Source organism: Gallus gallus, chromosome 1 (genome assembly GCF_016699485.2).
Source record: "Gallus gallus isolate bGalGal1 chromosome 1, bGalGal1.mat.broiler.GRCg7b, whole genome shotgun sequence".
In the NCBI taxonomy this organism is placed as follows: domain Eukaryota; kingdom Metazoa; phylum Chordata; class Aves; order Galliformes; family Phasianidae; genus Gallus; species Gallus gallus.
Window position 1 is genome coordinate 107032424 of NC_052532.1, and position 17345 is coordinate 107049768.

Below are 17345 nucleotides of genomic sequence, written 5' to 3' on the forward strand. Positions count from 1 at the left end.
TCAAAATGGTCTGGATCACTGTCTTACCCGTCTAGAAGATTCATTGTTGTGGTGGTAACTTCAGTAAAGAAAAGAATCTTTCCAAGTTTCTTTGTTTGTAGATTCTGCTGATATGTCTCCAGGCTGAAATGTTCTGATGAGAAGTTCCCCATCTTGGTGATGACTGACATGAGAGATGGAGTTATCTCCATTTTCGATTCACAAGATGAAACAAATTTAAGAGACACTTTGCTGGATTCTATTAATCCTTCAACATTTACATTCTCCTCAAGCCATTTCAAAAACGTAAGATGGATTTCCTGTGGGCAAGGGAAATAAAATAAGACCTAGAAATACAGACCAGAATATAGGAAGACATATAAACATTCTTCTGAGAACATTCATATTCATGTAATCACCTCCTATTTCACAATAGGATAAATTAACTCTATTTCCTCTTTGAAGATCGGCTTCTGTCACATGTCCTACTCTGGCCTGTCCTGACTAGTTGGTACACTGTTCTTGAACTTGAGGCCATGGTCACTTGCAGGGTAAGGCTTAATCTTTCTCTGTAACAGCGGTTGTGACTATTCTGCTAGATGAATCACAGAGTGCATACATTCTTCTGTATTATGCAAGTTTTTCATCATGCCAAGTTTCTTTGCAGCAAGCCTCTCAACTCACCGCTAAGACATGATTTGAAGGACAAATCAGCAGTCAAGAAAACAGTTTACTGATTTATCAGTGGAATACCTACTAAAAGAGCTCCTGCCATCAGCTTAACAGAAGCTTTACAACTATTACCTTACACCATTGTGGCTGTTAAGTAGCCAGCTAAAGCAGAAACATGTAACACAAAGAATTACACAACTAAGAAATGTTTATACCAGTGTACAAAACAGTTGTAAGTATGCTCACTCCCTTGTCTTCTAGCTATGCCATTGGCTGTGACATCTCTTTGCAAAATATTTTAAATAGGAAGTATAAATTTGCTATATATATATATATATATAAAATTATATGTACATACACACACACCAAAACACTTATTTCTCCTTTATTTTAGGTTATTTAGAAATACATTTTACTGAAATGAAGAAATGAATCAGTGCAATTATTATCTTTCTGGTGATGCCCTCTTTCTGGAGATATCTAATATGATTTCAGGACATTTGGCATGAAAAGGTTACGTTTTCTATAGAAGCTGTGAGTTAACAGTCCACCAAAACAGATGCTGCAACTTCTTTTTGCAAAGTATATAGTTTACATTTTGAAGAGCTCTGCTTTCCCTAGAGACAGGCTCTTTTTCACATGTACACTTTCTCAAATAAAAACTTAAACTGAACTAGATGGAAGCTAATTAAAAAAAAAAAACAATAAAATTGAACTAGTGGTAGAAAATGACAAGCTAATACACAGTCTACTGAATGTAAACCAGGAAACTAAGTAAAAGCTATTTACTCACTGATTGAGGCGATGGATACTTTACGTGGTATATATAGCATTGTGGGACAGAAATATAGGAAACACAACAAGAAACTGAAATGCATGGACAAATAATTCCTCAGAATACTCATAGATGAGCTCAGCCATCAAAACTGGACCTGGGGGCAAAATTCTAAAATGTGGCCCTCCTCATAGCCGTATTCTCACTTTCAGAAGAAGATAAATGAAAACCACAATAAAAATGTGCATTCTATTCTACATAAAGTAACACATCAGTGATTTTTACCTTCAAATTTTCTAAGACATTTGACTTTTAATTCAAAATCTTCTCTTAGATGCGTAATTTCTAACTAAGTATGCGCCTCTCCTTCTCATTATGGCAGTATCTGGGAACTGTGGTGCTGTGGGTTTCCTAAGCTAGTCCTGAAGCCTAGCTCCCTCGCTTTTGAAAAAGATGTCCCTGAGCTCCAGTCCCACTCCTCAAAACCTACAAACTGCAATTAAAAGCAAGCTTCCTATAAATAGTTATCTATCCAAGGAATTACCCCAATTTTCCAAATCCCACTGTTGCATCTTAAAAACGAATGAGAAAAGTGGTCCTGTTTCTAACACCTTTCTATGGCTTTTCCATCCTCAGAAACTACACTTTCTCAAGTTTCACATGGACACTGCTTCTGGTGTGGCATTTTTGGAAGGAGAATGTCAGCAGACTTACTATTTTGCAATCCTATAGTGAGGATAACTAAGCATAACATAAAGAAATGAAAAGGAATGAACATTCTTTTTCTAAATGTAATCTAGAGCTAGCTAATGAGAGAAGACTAAGAGTAGCTCTAGCTAAATTTTAATTACAGATAAACTACCTCTCATTACTCCATTTTCTAAAGTTTTAGTTAACTTGGATAAAGTACGCTTTAGATATTTTCTTCACTTTTTTTTTTCGTCATACATGACAATGTAGCATCAAAGGTTTTATGAACACTTCTTTGATGTGATCTGCATGAATCACTTGTATCTTCACTCACCGTAATACCATAGGCTGGGCAAACCGCTGCTAAACTTGTTATACACTATCCTTCTCGTTTTACACACACAATAACTTACTAGCTGCAGCTAATATTTAGAAAATAATACAACTCTGATTTTTGGGAGGGAGCACAGGGAAACTGTGCTTCATCTGGCAGTGTGTTTTCCTGTTGCTTTCTGAACACAGAAGTATATCATTTAGCATGATTGTCTGGAGGCAACTCCTAGGTACAAAATCATAATTTCAACTCACATAAGGATGGATCTACAGGCAGGAACAGACATTAAGTTAAAAAGTAAGGGTGCTTAAAGTGCAGTTACATTCTAAGCAAACAATAAAAGTGGTTGATACTACACATCAGAAAGTCCCATGTGCTTTTGCCAAAACAAAAAAGTTTTGGAAAATCTGAAATAGTATATATTCATGTGTAAGGTACGTTATTACAAATAAGCCACACAGTTCCTAACCCTTATCCTCTTGAGCATATTCTTTCAAGTGATCTTTCCTCCCACACTTCTTGATTTCATCTTCTTGCTTCTAATGCATATTGAGTCATTTAAGGTTTGTTACATTAATGTAATCATGAAGAAAATGTTTCCCATAGTGTGTACCTGCTTACTGAATTGATTAAAAATATAAACACAAATACTACATAATCAAAAACAGCATTTTTAGAATTTTCTAAAACAGATAAAACCAACAGACACTTTTACATTTTTAGCAAGCAAACTTTCAAGCCCTTCCCCAGATCCACACTAGAAAAAATAATTTTCATCATAAGAAATTCCTCCATATAGTCAGTTACAGAAAGATGGATACTGAACCAATGTTTTTGGTCCCCACTACTAAACTGGCACACAGAGAAATACATTTTTCTGTAATGACATAAACTTAAACAAGGAGTCAGGGCTAACCTTTGCTTCAACTCCATCGGAAAAAAACAATCACGTCAGAACCAAAACTGCACAATTTGTTGCTAAGCTCAGGATTCAGCTTTGAATTCAAAACGAGGAACCTAACACCATTTACAGGCTGCAGGCAGAAAGCAAACCTATTCCCAGCTGTGTACACCGTTCTGCAGCAACCTCTGGTGGCCACTTAAAAATAAGTGTTGGTTCCAAGCACTGCCTGGCCCTACATACCTCTGGGACCACATCAGGCGGGTCAAGCAAGGCACTCAACTGAGACACAAGGGAACACCTGAGATCCTAGCCACTGCTTGCCCTGACCTACAGCTCATTATCAAAATCCTAAAACACACAGATACAAATCTTATATGAGTATGCATGCAAAAAAAGCTGTAGCTGTCACGTATCCAGGCACTCACTGTATCGGCAGCAACATACAAATTCAGTCATGCTAAAATCACCACTACGCAAATTAGCACTAACATACTTAATAAATAGAGAAACTACATGTTTTAGGGTGACATAAATACGCTTAAAATTGTTACTGCATCATTTCTGTCGGGGAGAATAAAAGTCAAGACAAGTTTAATTCTGTATGTCTGAAACTGTTCTCTTTTCAAATCAATTTGATATGTACATTCTTTAAACAAAAGATACTGCCATTTTCTTTCTTAAAGGAAGAATGAAGTTTGACATCTCAGCTGAATGACCAGATGGCAAGAGGTTAAATCAGCTTTTGGCAGTTAGACTCCACTATGAACTTTACATCTATAGCAAGAAAAATTTTCTAGTCATATTTCAAATGACAAAAGCACAATGTTTTCATTGCATTGTAAAAAGCAATTATTAAAAGCAGAAAAGCACTATACTAACAGGAACCGCTCACCAGGTCTCACTAACAAGTTTTTCCCACGCACTCCAAAGTGAAACCTGAATTCCAAAGGACATGGGCATGGAAAGAAGCAGCATTACAAAGTGGTGACAGCCTCACTGACCTGGTACCGAGGGACAAATGTATGAACAAGCTGAGTTTTGATTGTTAGGTTGAAAATGTAATGAAATGAAAAGTTGTTCTGAAGCAGGTAGGGAAATAGAGTGGATGGCAATTCACAAAATCCATAGAAATAAAGAGTAAAGCCACTGCATGCTTTGTATGCTCCTCCACCAGCACAGAATTTTATTGGGTCCACTGCATCAAGGGTTGGAGGTCTGGCACTGTAAGTTATTGAACTAAAGTATAAGTGGTAATTGCAACATTAAGAAGGAAGAGTAAAAGCTATATATTTTTAATCATTTAACATCTGCTTTCTATGATTTTAAGAGTTTGGTCAGGTGTGTGAAGGAATTGCTATACAACAGTACTCTTGTGATGTGTAAAAATCTTTTTTTGTAATCATTAGCCTCCCTTTCTCCTACTGCTTACTTAGCAGTTGAGATTGAACAATAAGAAGAAAAGAGGCAGACACCAGATTACAAAACAACAACAACAAAAGAACAGCTGCACATGCACCCTTCTCTGTTGTAGCATAAAATAGCAGAAAATTATAGCTCCTGATGGAGATGATTTTATTTGCACCTGGGCTATATCAGCTAATGAGACTTATACACAAAGCACATAAACTTCCAATTTAAATGGTAAAAAATAATCCCAATTCCAAGGTCTTATTCTTGTATTCTATTTATACCTTTCATTCTATGCATTTCCTTACTTATGTATATAAATGTGTATATAGACAGACACATATATGCATCATCTCCCTGCACACATTAAGCATATTTGGGAGCTGGTCTTTTCTACCAAACTTTTGGACAATAAATCTTAAATTCTGTATCAATGGAATTCTTTGTTGAAACAAAACTTCAGTCACAGCCTAAATTCATTTGGTTTTTATTAAAAACATGAAGGCGAAGCTGAATGAAAGCTAAAAATAAAATGCCATAAAATGAACAAACATTATACATCAGTTAGCGCTCTACTTTCTTGGGAGGAAAAATCAGACAAATTTAACCAGCGATGCTCTACCTGTGACACAATATTGTGACTCCAGCATAATAAACTAATTTAGTTTATTATTATATTAGCTATTGTGTGTTGTGTTAAGAATGGCCAAGTTTTCACTTTCTAGAGCGGAAGCATTCAACTTCAGAAATGTTCTGAAGTTAATGCTTCACCTGGGACTTTTAACTATTTTTCTCCTTCCTTTTCCTAAAATCTAAAAATTTCCAATGATCTGCCTCTATTTTTGCTTTAGTGTATTTTTAAAAACTTTGCAGTTGATGCACTGATTGATAAGTTATTAATTGATGTACTGATTAAATCACACAAGCTTGTACGTTTACTAACTCCAAGGTAATTAATACTGCACGGACATAAAGTGCCAACCTTTCAGGGGAGAACATGAATAGCCCATTTTGAGCATAAGTAACTTAATGGGAATAACACCTTCATATGACTAACCTGCTGTTTTTCCAAATTGGCTGTTTTCAAATGAATGAAACGAAGCATTACTTGCTTCAGATATGATCTTAAATACATACACGTTTCATGTGAATTCTTCTATAACAACACTGATGGAAAAGAACACGTTTTCATAAAGTTCACAGCATTTGGAATCTGATTTCCAATTTAGAATATAAAAGTAAACACACATATATACACAAAAAGTATATCTTCCTTGTATTATACAGCTCTGCTTAGCAGGCATACAAGTTTAAAGGTGTTAAACTGGTGTTAAACTAGCCACTGGAGAGCTTCCATAGCATCTCTAGAATCCAATAGAAACAAACTCAAGTCCAACGTGGTAGTAAGCAGTAGGTTGGCGCCAGTGAAAAGCACACCTACAGTGGCAACCTCAGCCCAGAATGCCAGCAACTTAGGAGGCCAGCAGTAGGAAAAGTCAGTTATTAGCACAAGAGGGCAAGGTTTTGGCAGATATTTCTGACTAATGAGGCACAAAAGAAATGCTTTTCTGATGTTGGCTATGTTTTTACTTCCTGTAATAACGGCATATGTTGAGATCTGAAGCAGATGACAGTTTCATAATGCAACCATAAACACATGTTCAAATCATGTTTGTACTTTGTTAATAGAGAAAAATGTTAAAAATAAACATATCAAATTGCACCAAAAAAATCTACTGTATATAAACTGTCGATGCAGAATGCGATATATATAATATCCTTATTGCTTTCATACTCCAGTATCACCTTTTACTGTCTTACAAAACTTCAGCAAATGAATACTAATTTTAGCATCACATCCACCCAGTAGAAGGTTTTGCTTTATCTTTCTTCATCTCTATTTAGGGAAAGAATGACTAAAGAAAAAAGTAACTTCTAGATAGCTCAGACAGGAAAAGAAAAAGATAATATCTTAGTGATCATGGCCTAGACAGGAACTGAAAGAGGACCAAGAACAGGCCTGCTGTAAACCCTCACAAAGGTGGGAGAAGGGTCACTCTTCCCTCCCAGCAGTGCTGGCAATTAAACCGTAGCAAACATCTTCCACTTGTTCACCAGGACTTGGGAAAGCTGTAAATAGCAGATTTGTGTTTGTGTGCCAAAGCCAGTCTGTCTCTCTCACTCTCCCCCCAGTCAGACAATCAGGCTATGATATTTCATTAGACTGTCAGATGTCATTAATACTTAATAAATGTTACTAAACTATATGTCAACACTTGGCGTCTTGAATAGCTTTAAGTAAGTTTGAGCTTAACGATAGATTTTGCAATAGCAGAAACAAAAAGAATAAACAGAACCACAAAGCACAAAGGGTATTTTGAATACAAACATTCAAAATCTGATTTGAAATATATGAAGTACTCAATTGAATCAATTTTCAGAACATACATGTAAAACATTTCTCCTAATACTAACTGCTCACAATTCACTATAAATTTCAATCCTTGTTCAGGAAAATAGATAAAAATGGAACAAGCTAGACTGTTTTCATCCACTGCCACAGCGGCTGATTTTAATCCATCTCCAGATTACTTCTAGCATTTCCATTTGTTTAGCATTTTTAAATAGGAAAACATATTTTACAATGGGGTCAATAATACAGGCCAAATCAGGGGAGAATCTACCTCCAGCAGGTAGAGGGCCTTTATTTTTGCAGTTCCATGTTTAGTCCACAATATAAAATTTCAGAAAGAAGAGAAATCCCGAGTTCTTCAGGTCCTCCTTCCCCCATCCCCAAATAAATTCATAAAGATTGTATTGTAGTGCCAAGGTGCCTTCTCATTTCATGTTCTCATGGACTTCCGTAGTTACTTGAATGATACTGCTATGCGTTCTCAGGATGCTACTTAACTAGGAAATGTGTTTCAGTTTATTAGAAATCTTTTTGTATTTTCTAAATCTATATACTGTGTAAAACATGAGCCTGTTGTGTAAAATTTGGAAGGGCATTCAGAAAGATGGCTGGGATTGGTAATTTTATGATTCACAACCAACAGGACTTTCAGGAGTTTCTAGCGGTTGGGGGTAGTTACTTTACTTTGCTATATAGTTGGAGAGGCACAGAAAAATCTCATCATCTCTAAAGCAAACAAAAATAAGAAACCTTGTCTTTTCCACTCTCCTCTGTGCTTCAAAAAGCAATTATTAGTTTGTAGAAGGAATACATATACACAGTATATCATCTCAGCAGCATGAGGAGTAGAAGCAGTCAGGTACCAAAGTGCGGAACACCTAGTCCAAGACAGAGGAAGACTTAACAAAATGCTTTGCGTTGTGCAAGGCTTGTAAGGAACACTTTCTTTTAGATCACAGTTGCGCTGCTTTGAACAAGGACTCATTTTGATTTTGACCCAATTCTCAGCCTACATGTTTGACAACTGCTCATAAAGCTGTGCCTAAATTTGAATCCAAAACTAAATTTAGCCTAAAAGATCACTACATGTAGACAGAAAATTAATTTGCTCAATGTGCAGCAATAAACACTAAGAATGGGCTGCAGGTCTAGGTCAGAAGTCATCAACTAATAAAAACACATCCGATGTTACCTTCTGTATAGAACAGAACACTATTGATAAGGCTAGAAACAAGATAATAAGAAATCAACATTTCAGGTTTTCTACATCAGCATTTCTGGTTTTTAACACAGTGATGCTCCTAGGTGTTAAGCTGCTAGAAGGCATATAACTGCCATTCCTGTATGCAAAAGGAATAAAGAAGCAAGGCTATCATAACATTCTATAGTGCTGTATGCAAGAAGGTATTTAAAATTTACAAAAAAAACTATGGAACAATTTGTTAGAGATACAAAAAAAAAATACATGTTATCCTCAGGAAAAAACATTTATCTTGCTTTCTCAGTATTGATATCAAAGTACTATCCCTCGTGGTCCCTCACTAAGTAACAGCCTTCACAGCTGCAAGAGAATACTGACTATAGAAGGCCCATTGCGCTACCCTCAACAAAACAGAAACAGAGCAGGGAAACCAGGAGAACAGCAGTGCAGCCCTGTAAGGTGCATTCTGGCTTTTGCTTTTCTTACTCGGCTGCAACAGAACAGTCTGGAAGCAATCTACCCAGCAGCTGCTCTCATCAACAAACTGTTTATTGTAAGAAAGTGGTTGGGTCAAAGGGTAAACATTATCCAGAACCAAATGCTTATCTTAAAACAGGAAGAACAACAACAAAAACAGCAAAACCTGTAGCCATCCATACATATGAGAAAAGTACATTACATATGAAAGGAAATGATCTTCCATTTTGGAAAGGCTAAAAGCCTACTTAATCTAAAATTCCTTAATTCGATGAAGCAGTATTTTATAATGTTGAACTAACTTACTCTGGCTTGTGCTGATTTTGAGACCTGTTGAAGGTTTCCAATAAAACCCAAAGTTACTTAAAACTCACTCCGTGTTCTAAGGTTAAAACATTTCAGAATATTTTTATTAAAACTTTTTTTTAACATTTCTTAACATGGAATGATAACTTAGCTCAGTATCCATATGCAACAGCAACAAGAAGATTAGTATTCCCCTAGTATATTACAGATGCAACATCAACATTTTGTGTGTCTAACTTGGGGGAAAAAAAAGGCTGAGGTTCAGTATCAGTTCTACAAAACAAAAATCTAAATTTTATGATACAGGTAGCAAAGAAAGATGACATAGTGATGATATACTGAACTCTTTAAGTATTAAATCCTTTACCTAACACTTGCCAAATCAGTTTCAAATCTTACTAGAAAACTTTTGAATGCAATAGCACACATTTGGATGTTAAAATCTCTCTTAGAATTTACAACTCCGTCAAAAATCACTAGAGAATTGAACTTAACCACATTTTAAGCCAAGCAAAATTGTAATTGCATGCTATCATTGTACTACATTTAAGCACACGAGCACATACAAAAAAAAAGAGAAACGAATGCATGCATCAAAAGACTTTCAAATCTTGCATAATTTTCTAACATCCATAATTAAGTTTTGAAGATAATTTTTAAAAGATACCAAAAATTACAGTGCAAATCTCATTTAGTAGTACATAGCTGTTTAACCTCAGAAATTAAACTGCATATGAACGTGCATGCAATGTGAAGGGCTTTCAGAATATAATACAGTAATTGGGGCACGTTTGCTGCAACATTCCATAAAGTTGACTTTGAGGGTAAAGGATCAATAAGAACAAGGTCTACCTTTGACATAACATTACTATATAACACTTCACAAAAGCAAGTATTGCAATGAAAGGCCTGATAAATCAGAGGACTAGTAGGTGTTGATTTATCTTACCAGAAAAAGGGCATGATAAATTACGTTTTGCCCATTTACTTCTTTGTGGCACCTACTTCATAACAAACTGTTTGGGCTTTTTTTTTTTTTTTTTTTTTTTTTTTAAGAACAGTGTATAGTATGTTGAGCATACGTACAACCATGCTAAAAATAAGTACAGAGAAACCATGCAGAAGTGGAAAGACACTCCATTTTGGCACTAAGATCTGAGCATTATGCATATTAGCCTGAAGTCATATTTTGTTCTGTTTTTAAAATAGGATCAAAGTCACATTTAGAAGAATAAATTATAGTATAACCCTAAATGTTACATGCATTTATTTTAAATTGCTCTCAAAAGTATTCTGCATCGACTAGAAAAAGTACAGAAGAATTCTGTTCTCAGCTAATAGGGCAATAAATTAGATGCAATATATTCAGCTGGTAAAACTGGCTCTGTTAAACAGCTATCACATAATAGTATTTTTATTTGGTACCAAAACTTTTTCTTTTTCTAACTGAGGACACAATTGTTTGCTGAAAACCTTGGAAACCATAGTAGAATGAGTTAAGTAAATAGAACTTAAGAAAATATTTTTTCTTAGCACTGATAATACACCATTCCTAGTTTAAGGTTTTCCATCGGGTTTGCTTTGCCTTTCAGCAGATTTATGTATATAAAATGTGAGTAAAGCTAGTGTTCATGAATATGAAAAAGAGGCATAGGAGCCAAGGATTCTCTTCTGAGCACTGCAAATATGCATTAGACCTGAATGACAAACTTTCTGCTGCATCTAGGTTTTGCCTCTTCTTAAAAGCAAATCCTAGTTCTGTAAAACTGCAGGAGAGAGCTGAGCAAAAGAAATGTTTATTAAGCATCGAGGTGAGACCACAACACACTTTCAAACATACCACAGCTCAAAGAGATTACAATACAGTTCCATCTCTAAAGTTGTAGAGCTAATGTTCAACCTGTATTATAATGTTTTACTACTCCTCCTAAAACTTATTTGGGCTGGCAGAACAGTTTAAAAATAAACAAATAATGATAAAAGAAGTATCCTAGAAAAGTAGATTTTCTTGGGAATTATATTCTATAAAGGCAAGAATATGCATAGCATGTTATTTATAGTATACATACTCGAAAGATAGAACAACAGCATTAAAATAAGAACGACTTCATTGCAACTAAGATCTCCTTCCTAATCCAGGATCCTAAAAAACATGAGCATGACAGCATGGGATTATTTAAAACAATAATAATAATAAACCAATGCTTTTTACTCAGTGAAGTCTAACAAAAAATAGTTAAGCTTCATGCTTTACAAATATGCCATATACAGCGGTATAAAATTTAGATATTAAATTGAGTAAAGAAAGTCTCACTAATACTCAACTTATAAATTAATACATTTTTCTTACAAAATATGGAAAAAAATACAGTATTCATGCACATGTACTATAGTGCTTAGCTGTAGAAGTGGTTAATACAAACTGCTTTTACATGCACATTTGTTGATTTGTGTTTTGTTTTTTTTATTGTTTTTAAACACATAGCAATTCTTTCATATTTAATGCTCATGTTCTTCTGCTAGGATTGAAACCTTGTTCAGCAGAAATAAGTAATTTTTTTTACCCTCAGCGAAAAAATATCAAAATAGTAACCAAGCACACGGTACACCTTCCTGTAACTGTAAGGTTTGTGATACCCAGGTAGCTTCTGAAACTAGCTTCAGGACCAGCCTCTCCAGACAGCAGACATCTGAAAGCCACTCAAGGGTGGACATGCATCACCCTTAGCGCTCGTAGGGATAAGGATGAACATTTATGACAACAAATCCTTCAGCCACTCCAGGACTGAGCTTGCTTTAATCAAGTCATACACACCACTAGCTCTACTCCAATAGACCAAACTGGCATGCAGAAGTTATCATACTGTAGACAATGCAGTGGAAATCAGAACTCGTGACTGAAATACGGGGTCTTTTTTAACAGCGACTTAGGAAACACGGTGCTCAAAGAAGCAAACAAGAAGAGACTCAAGAAAGAAGCAGTGTAAGAGAAATGATCAGCAGAAGCAAATACGAGTATTCAGAGCCATTTACAACAATGGCACATTATTTACTCTGAACGACTTTTGATTCCCTTGACTTGTCTCTGAGGATAAACATCTGTTTCTGAGCTTATGAATATTTATTTTCTATCACTGTTATAACAGTTGATGGAAGGCACAATCTGTCAAATAAGGCTTTCTGAAGTAAAATCCATTAACAGAAATTATAACATTCTATGTAGAATACAGCTCAAGGAGACCACTATTAATAGAAACTGATCACAATGCACAGAAGCATGCTCTTGCCTTAGGACTCCATTGAACAGCACACCTGAAAAAGAATTCATTTTTCAGACTTTCCCCATTAAAATGTGTTATTAACCCAGGTAAGGAAATGCCATGAAAGAAGGAGGGTGGAGGAATAGGGAAGTGGAGACAATAAGCAAAAAACAACCTTCTGGTAAAACTTGGTAAATTTATTTAAGTAGCAAATGCTTGCTGTGTATGGACTATAATATACCCTACTGGAAAGGTTTATTGACTACAGTGCAGTAGTGAGGTTAAACATTCTGACAAGGTGTGAAAGCTTTTACATGGAGTAACAATACAGGTTAATATAATTTTTCATTCTGGCTGAGCAGCCTGTGAATGAAAGATGATTCCAGCTCCCAATCCACATGGCTGTATCGAGCCTTCCAGACATTCTGGCTGACCATGAAAATGGTAAAGCTGAAATTCAGAGCCCTGTAATAATACTGAAAAGAAAAAAATAGCCAAGAGTCCTAGCGAAACAAAGACAAAAACTACAACTTCCTACCCAGACAACACACCTAAAAAATCAAAAATCTCGACAGAATGAAGTAAAAGCTTTAAAACACTACAAAATAGCCCTGTGCTATCTACTCCAAAGATGAACTTTTAACTGACTAAATACGAACCTGTGTTGAAGACTCTTGATTAATATTCTCAAATCAGATGGTTAACAAATCAGATTGAAATAAAAAGTTTCAGGAATTATCTTGAATAATAAAATGAAAAATAAGGAAAAATTCAGAATAGTTCCATGAAAGCTAATGAACTCAACCTACAGAGAAAAATATGTATGCTCATTCTGTGACAGCTAGCGATTAATTTATCCTTGGTTAAATAGAGACAATTTAAGTGTTAGTTCCTTGAACCAAACAGACAGAGAAACAAGAGACTGAGTAAAGTGATTATCATTTAATAGTTGGAAGTCTGATGTGTACTTTCAGTTTGTCTCGCTAACGTTATTGCTCAAATTGGGAATGTGACAGTCACTGCAAAAGTAAAATTCTACCAGTAATTTAAAATATGCTCCACAGACAGAGTGACCTCTCTGAGTACATAAGGAATTTTTTTTGTATGGAGCAATACGGATATCAATAATTACTGTAAGGTTTATTGCATCTCAGAAGTGCCTTAACTTGTTACAGCTGGACTGCTAAGTGGTGAGAAGAGTATCATTAGACAGAGAAGAGAATATAAGAGAGAAAAAGCTAGAAAATATTTATAAAAAAATTGAAGTCCACTCCCAACTCTAAATGGAAATGCTTGCCACAAAGACAACAAAAGTATATCCCTACTGTTGCTAGCTATTTCATCCATACCACTCGGTGGAAATACCAAACTAAATATTATTGCTTCCCAGATGCTGCATATGGCTAAAACAGATAGAAGGAAAATCTCCCCATAATTACTGAAGCTGATGAACTTTCCCTTCAAATGCAAAAATAACTAATGACTTAAAAGAAAGGGGCAGCTTTTGTAAATGCTGCTGCTGAAATAATACAAATCTAAGGACAAAAGAGCAGTCAGATCCTCTTTAAACACATACCTTTTTTCCAACAGTGGCCAGCATGAGACACAAGAGAAAAGAATACAGCAGGCAAAAGGTAATAATGTTCTATTCTACCAATCCACATAATAAGGACTTTCTGAGTCAGAGGTTGCACATCTCAAATCTAATGATTTATTCTCATATGAAAGACAAAGCATCTTTCATCACCAGCTCAGAGTATTTCTGATGTCAAAAATACTCCTTTAAAACAAGTATTCTAAAGACAAAACTTTAAATGTTTTCAGGTATTCCTATCAAAACCCCAGAAACAAACAAGTAGCATGAATATTTATGCTAATTTGCAGCTCATACTGCTTATGTTAAATTTGGAGAACTGCCTCCCTCTCTATAATAAGTGAAACAGAATAAGTATTTGCTTTAAGCTACTGTAATACAATATAACAGCGATGAAAAAGCAAATAATAAATCAACATCTAAAATGCAGTTCAGAAAAAACAAAACAAAACACTAATTAGGTAACTCCACCTCTGCAGCTGCTGTTCCTGTCAGGTAGGCTATGGCGTATGACCTAATTGTAATATTAACACTTCAGTTTTGGAAAGAAAAGATTATCTATCTTCCAGATCAGAAAAATGCATAGATAATTGCTTATTTCATGTAATGAGTCACAATGTCAAACCATGCTGTAATTTTTTGTTTAAATCTTCAAGATTATGCAGCAAAAAGCAATTTTTTTCCTTCTGAAATAAAAGAATTTCAGAAATATCTTCTTTTTTTTTTTATTGGTTTTGCCTATGTGGAAAAGCTGAGGCAATCCCACAAAATCATTTTCTCTATATCTTAAAATTATGAGGATCATAAAATGTTTTCCAATTACTAAAAACTGGGTTTGTAAATTACGAGGAGAACATCTAAGTCCAGTTCTTTAAATTGGAGGAGATGGCAACACGTTTTCTTTGACTGAGTAACGGTCTTCTTTTCAAAGAATTTTTATGATTAGATTTTTTTTCCACTAAAAATATTCCCTACTTTATGCATTGAAAGGTAACCAAAGAAATTATGACCAATTGCTTTTCTTAAAATGTAACATCTAAAAAAATATGACAAAGCAGGAAAAAGGAAACATACACATACGACTCAGTAGCACACTTTATATCCCAACATCTAACTTCACATTCGGTTCTTTGCAAATAAAAAAATCACAGTATCTTTATTTAGCCTCTCTGAAGTAGTTACAACATGATATTCACTTTCTAGAAAGTCTTTTACTGAAAGGAATGAAAATCCAGATATTTTGTCCAGCTAATGTTTTGAGATCTGCAATTTGCGTACCCATTTCTTAAGACTTAAGTAATAAAGTGATCTATTGTTCTGCCTTCAAATCTTAATTTTTGCCAAGAAAAAAAGCTGTAAAAACTATCACTTTAAATTGCAGTAGAGATTCTTATCCTCATTAAAACAAGTGGGAACAAACCGTACTACATTCTTGAATATTGATCCTGCTAAGGCTGGGCTTTGAATTACACATGCAGTCAGTTTTCATAAATTGAGGGGATATTTCACAATATTTTCTGAACTAGTATTCAAAATGTTCACGAAGCAAGTTCAATACAATTTGCCATGCAATGGGTAAGTAATAAATATTAGAAAATGAAAATGATTCTCTGCAAAGGTGTAGAAATCAAATGTTGATCTGTACCTTACATCCTAATGAAACAATCAGCCCAGAAGTAGCAAAGATTTGATAACCAATGTTTTTTAGACATGCATAATAACTAGCAGCTGTAGAGAATGCTAGAATATGCAGCAACAGAAGTTGTTTTCTATGTGATTAAGACTCACTTCTTACCTCTGCCTCTTCAGCTGTTTCCCCATTCCCCTCGCTACACCCACGCAGCATTTGTTTTCCCTTTCATCCAGTATCAAAGAAGACCAAGTAGCTCTTCCTCTTGAGGTTTTTCTCTCTCAAAAAAGTTCTTATTGTCATCGGTCAACAATCATGCTCCAATTTAAACACTTGACGAAAAACTCCCATCTCCACTTTCTTCAGGTCTTTTCTCTAGGCCAGCGTCATTTTCATAATCTCTATTATGTAGTCCATTTGTAAAGGGTTAAAAGAAAGAGGACTTCATTTCTGAAACCTGAAGTTGCCAGTATGGCTACTAAAATAAGATGGAATCATATACAGACTCAGTATGGCACTCAGGTACAGAACTTCAGCAGCGCTGTTGATTCTTTGGTGTTGGCACAGATAAAGAACAGCGACTGAATGAAATTCTTAGGATTAAATCATGCGATCCCGCAAAAAAGCTGCTCTGTATAACCTAACTGTAAGAATAAAGGTTTGCTTGATAGACGTGACTATGCAGCATCTTTAAAGAGAAAAACACATTACTGGGAGAACAAAATTTATTCTGATTTTCTTTTTTTAACTTGACTTAATTTCTTCAAATAATTGTGAAACTTTGCTTCATTACTTGTGTAAATCCTCTGTAATTAGTGTCACCACTACAACTGTCAAGTAACTGAGTAAAATGATTTATAAATTTGGAATATGTTTCACGTGTGAAGACTGACTAGAACCCAGATAAAATAATCTTTTCTATAAAAGTTGCAGTAGAAAGTAAAGCAAATGTCTGATTTAAGCTAGCAGCTGTTCTTTAATCAGCTCTTTGCTACAGGAAAAGCATAAAGTCAGCCAGATAGTCACATGCCAAATTCCATTCCCACTGCACCTGGAATTTCAGGATTTCCTCAACATGGCAGAAACCTCAAATCATTTCTTAAAATGAACTGTCAAAAAATGAATGCATTTGTAAGTCAATCTCTCCTTATCAACTACTGACAGAAGTCGCACTTGAAATATTTTTTGCATTCTCCATATTCTCCAGTAGAAACATTTGTACAGCAAACTCTGAGAATACTGGAATGTCTTCTAAATCAATGATAATGTTAAATAAATTCCCATCTTAATGTTCCAGAGTAAAATCAGCTCAATAAACTTAACTAAACAGCTTTCTGTTGTGAATGATTCTTTTTCTCACAATAACGAACTTCTTCACAAGGTATCAGCAACATTATCGAGTAGCTGAACTGTCTAAGAATTGCTAACAGTTAAAGAAATATATTCAGAAGACCTCACTGTAATAAACGCACTGTTCAAATAACAGATAAAGTCTGCAGTTTGTCTTGTTGAGTCGTATTTCCTCTTGCTCATTCAATTTCTACCTCTAATTAAAATACATGACCTTGTATCATCTAGCTATAATTTGTTTTAAAGTAAATACACAAAAGAAGCCCTAATTAAGTTGTTAGATAACCACTATGATGATTTCCCATTGTGGAAATGTATCGTCATTTCTGAGCAACGGTAACATGATAGCATCT

At 35.0% G+C, this 17345-nt stretch overlaps 1 protein-coding gene across 4 annotated transcripts in view; it reads right to left on the reverse strand.

Annotated features, from left to right (window-relative positions):
• HLCS (holocarboxylase synthetase) overlaps nucleotides 1–17345 on the reverse strand; it is a 118269-nt gene that overhangs the window by 81340 nt on the left and 19584 nt on the right. For all 4 annotated transcript variants that reach the window (XM_025145239.3, XM_416725.8, XM_025145235.3 and 1 more), the window contains one exon: nucleotides 28–299. In XM_025145239.3, the coding sequence (XP_025001007.2) occupies nucleotides 28–299 (272 nt within the window). The remainder of the gene's footprint in view (nucleotides 1–27; nucleotides 300–17345) is intronic.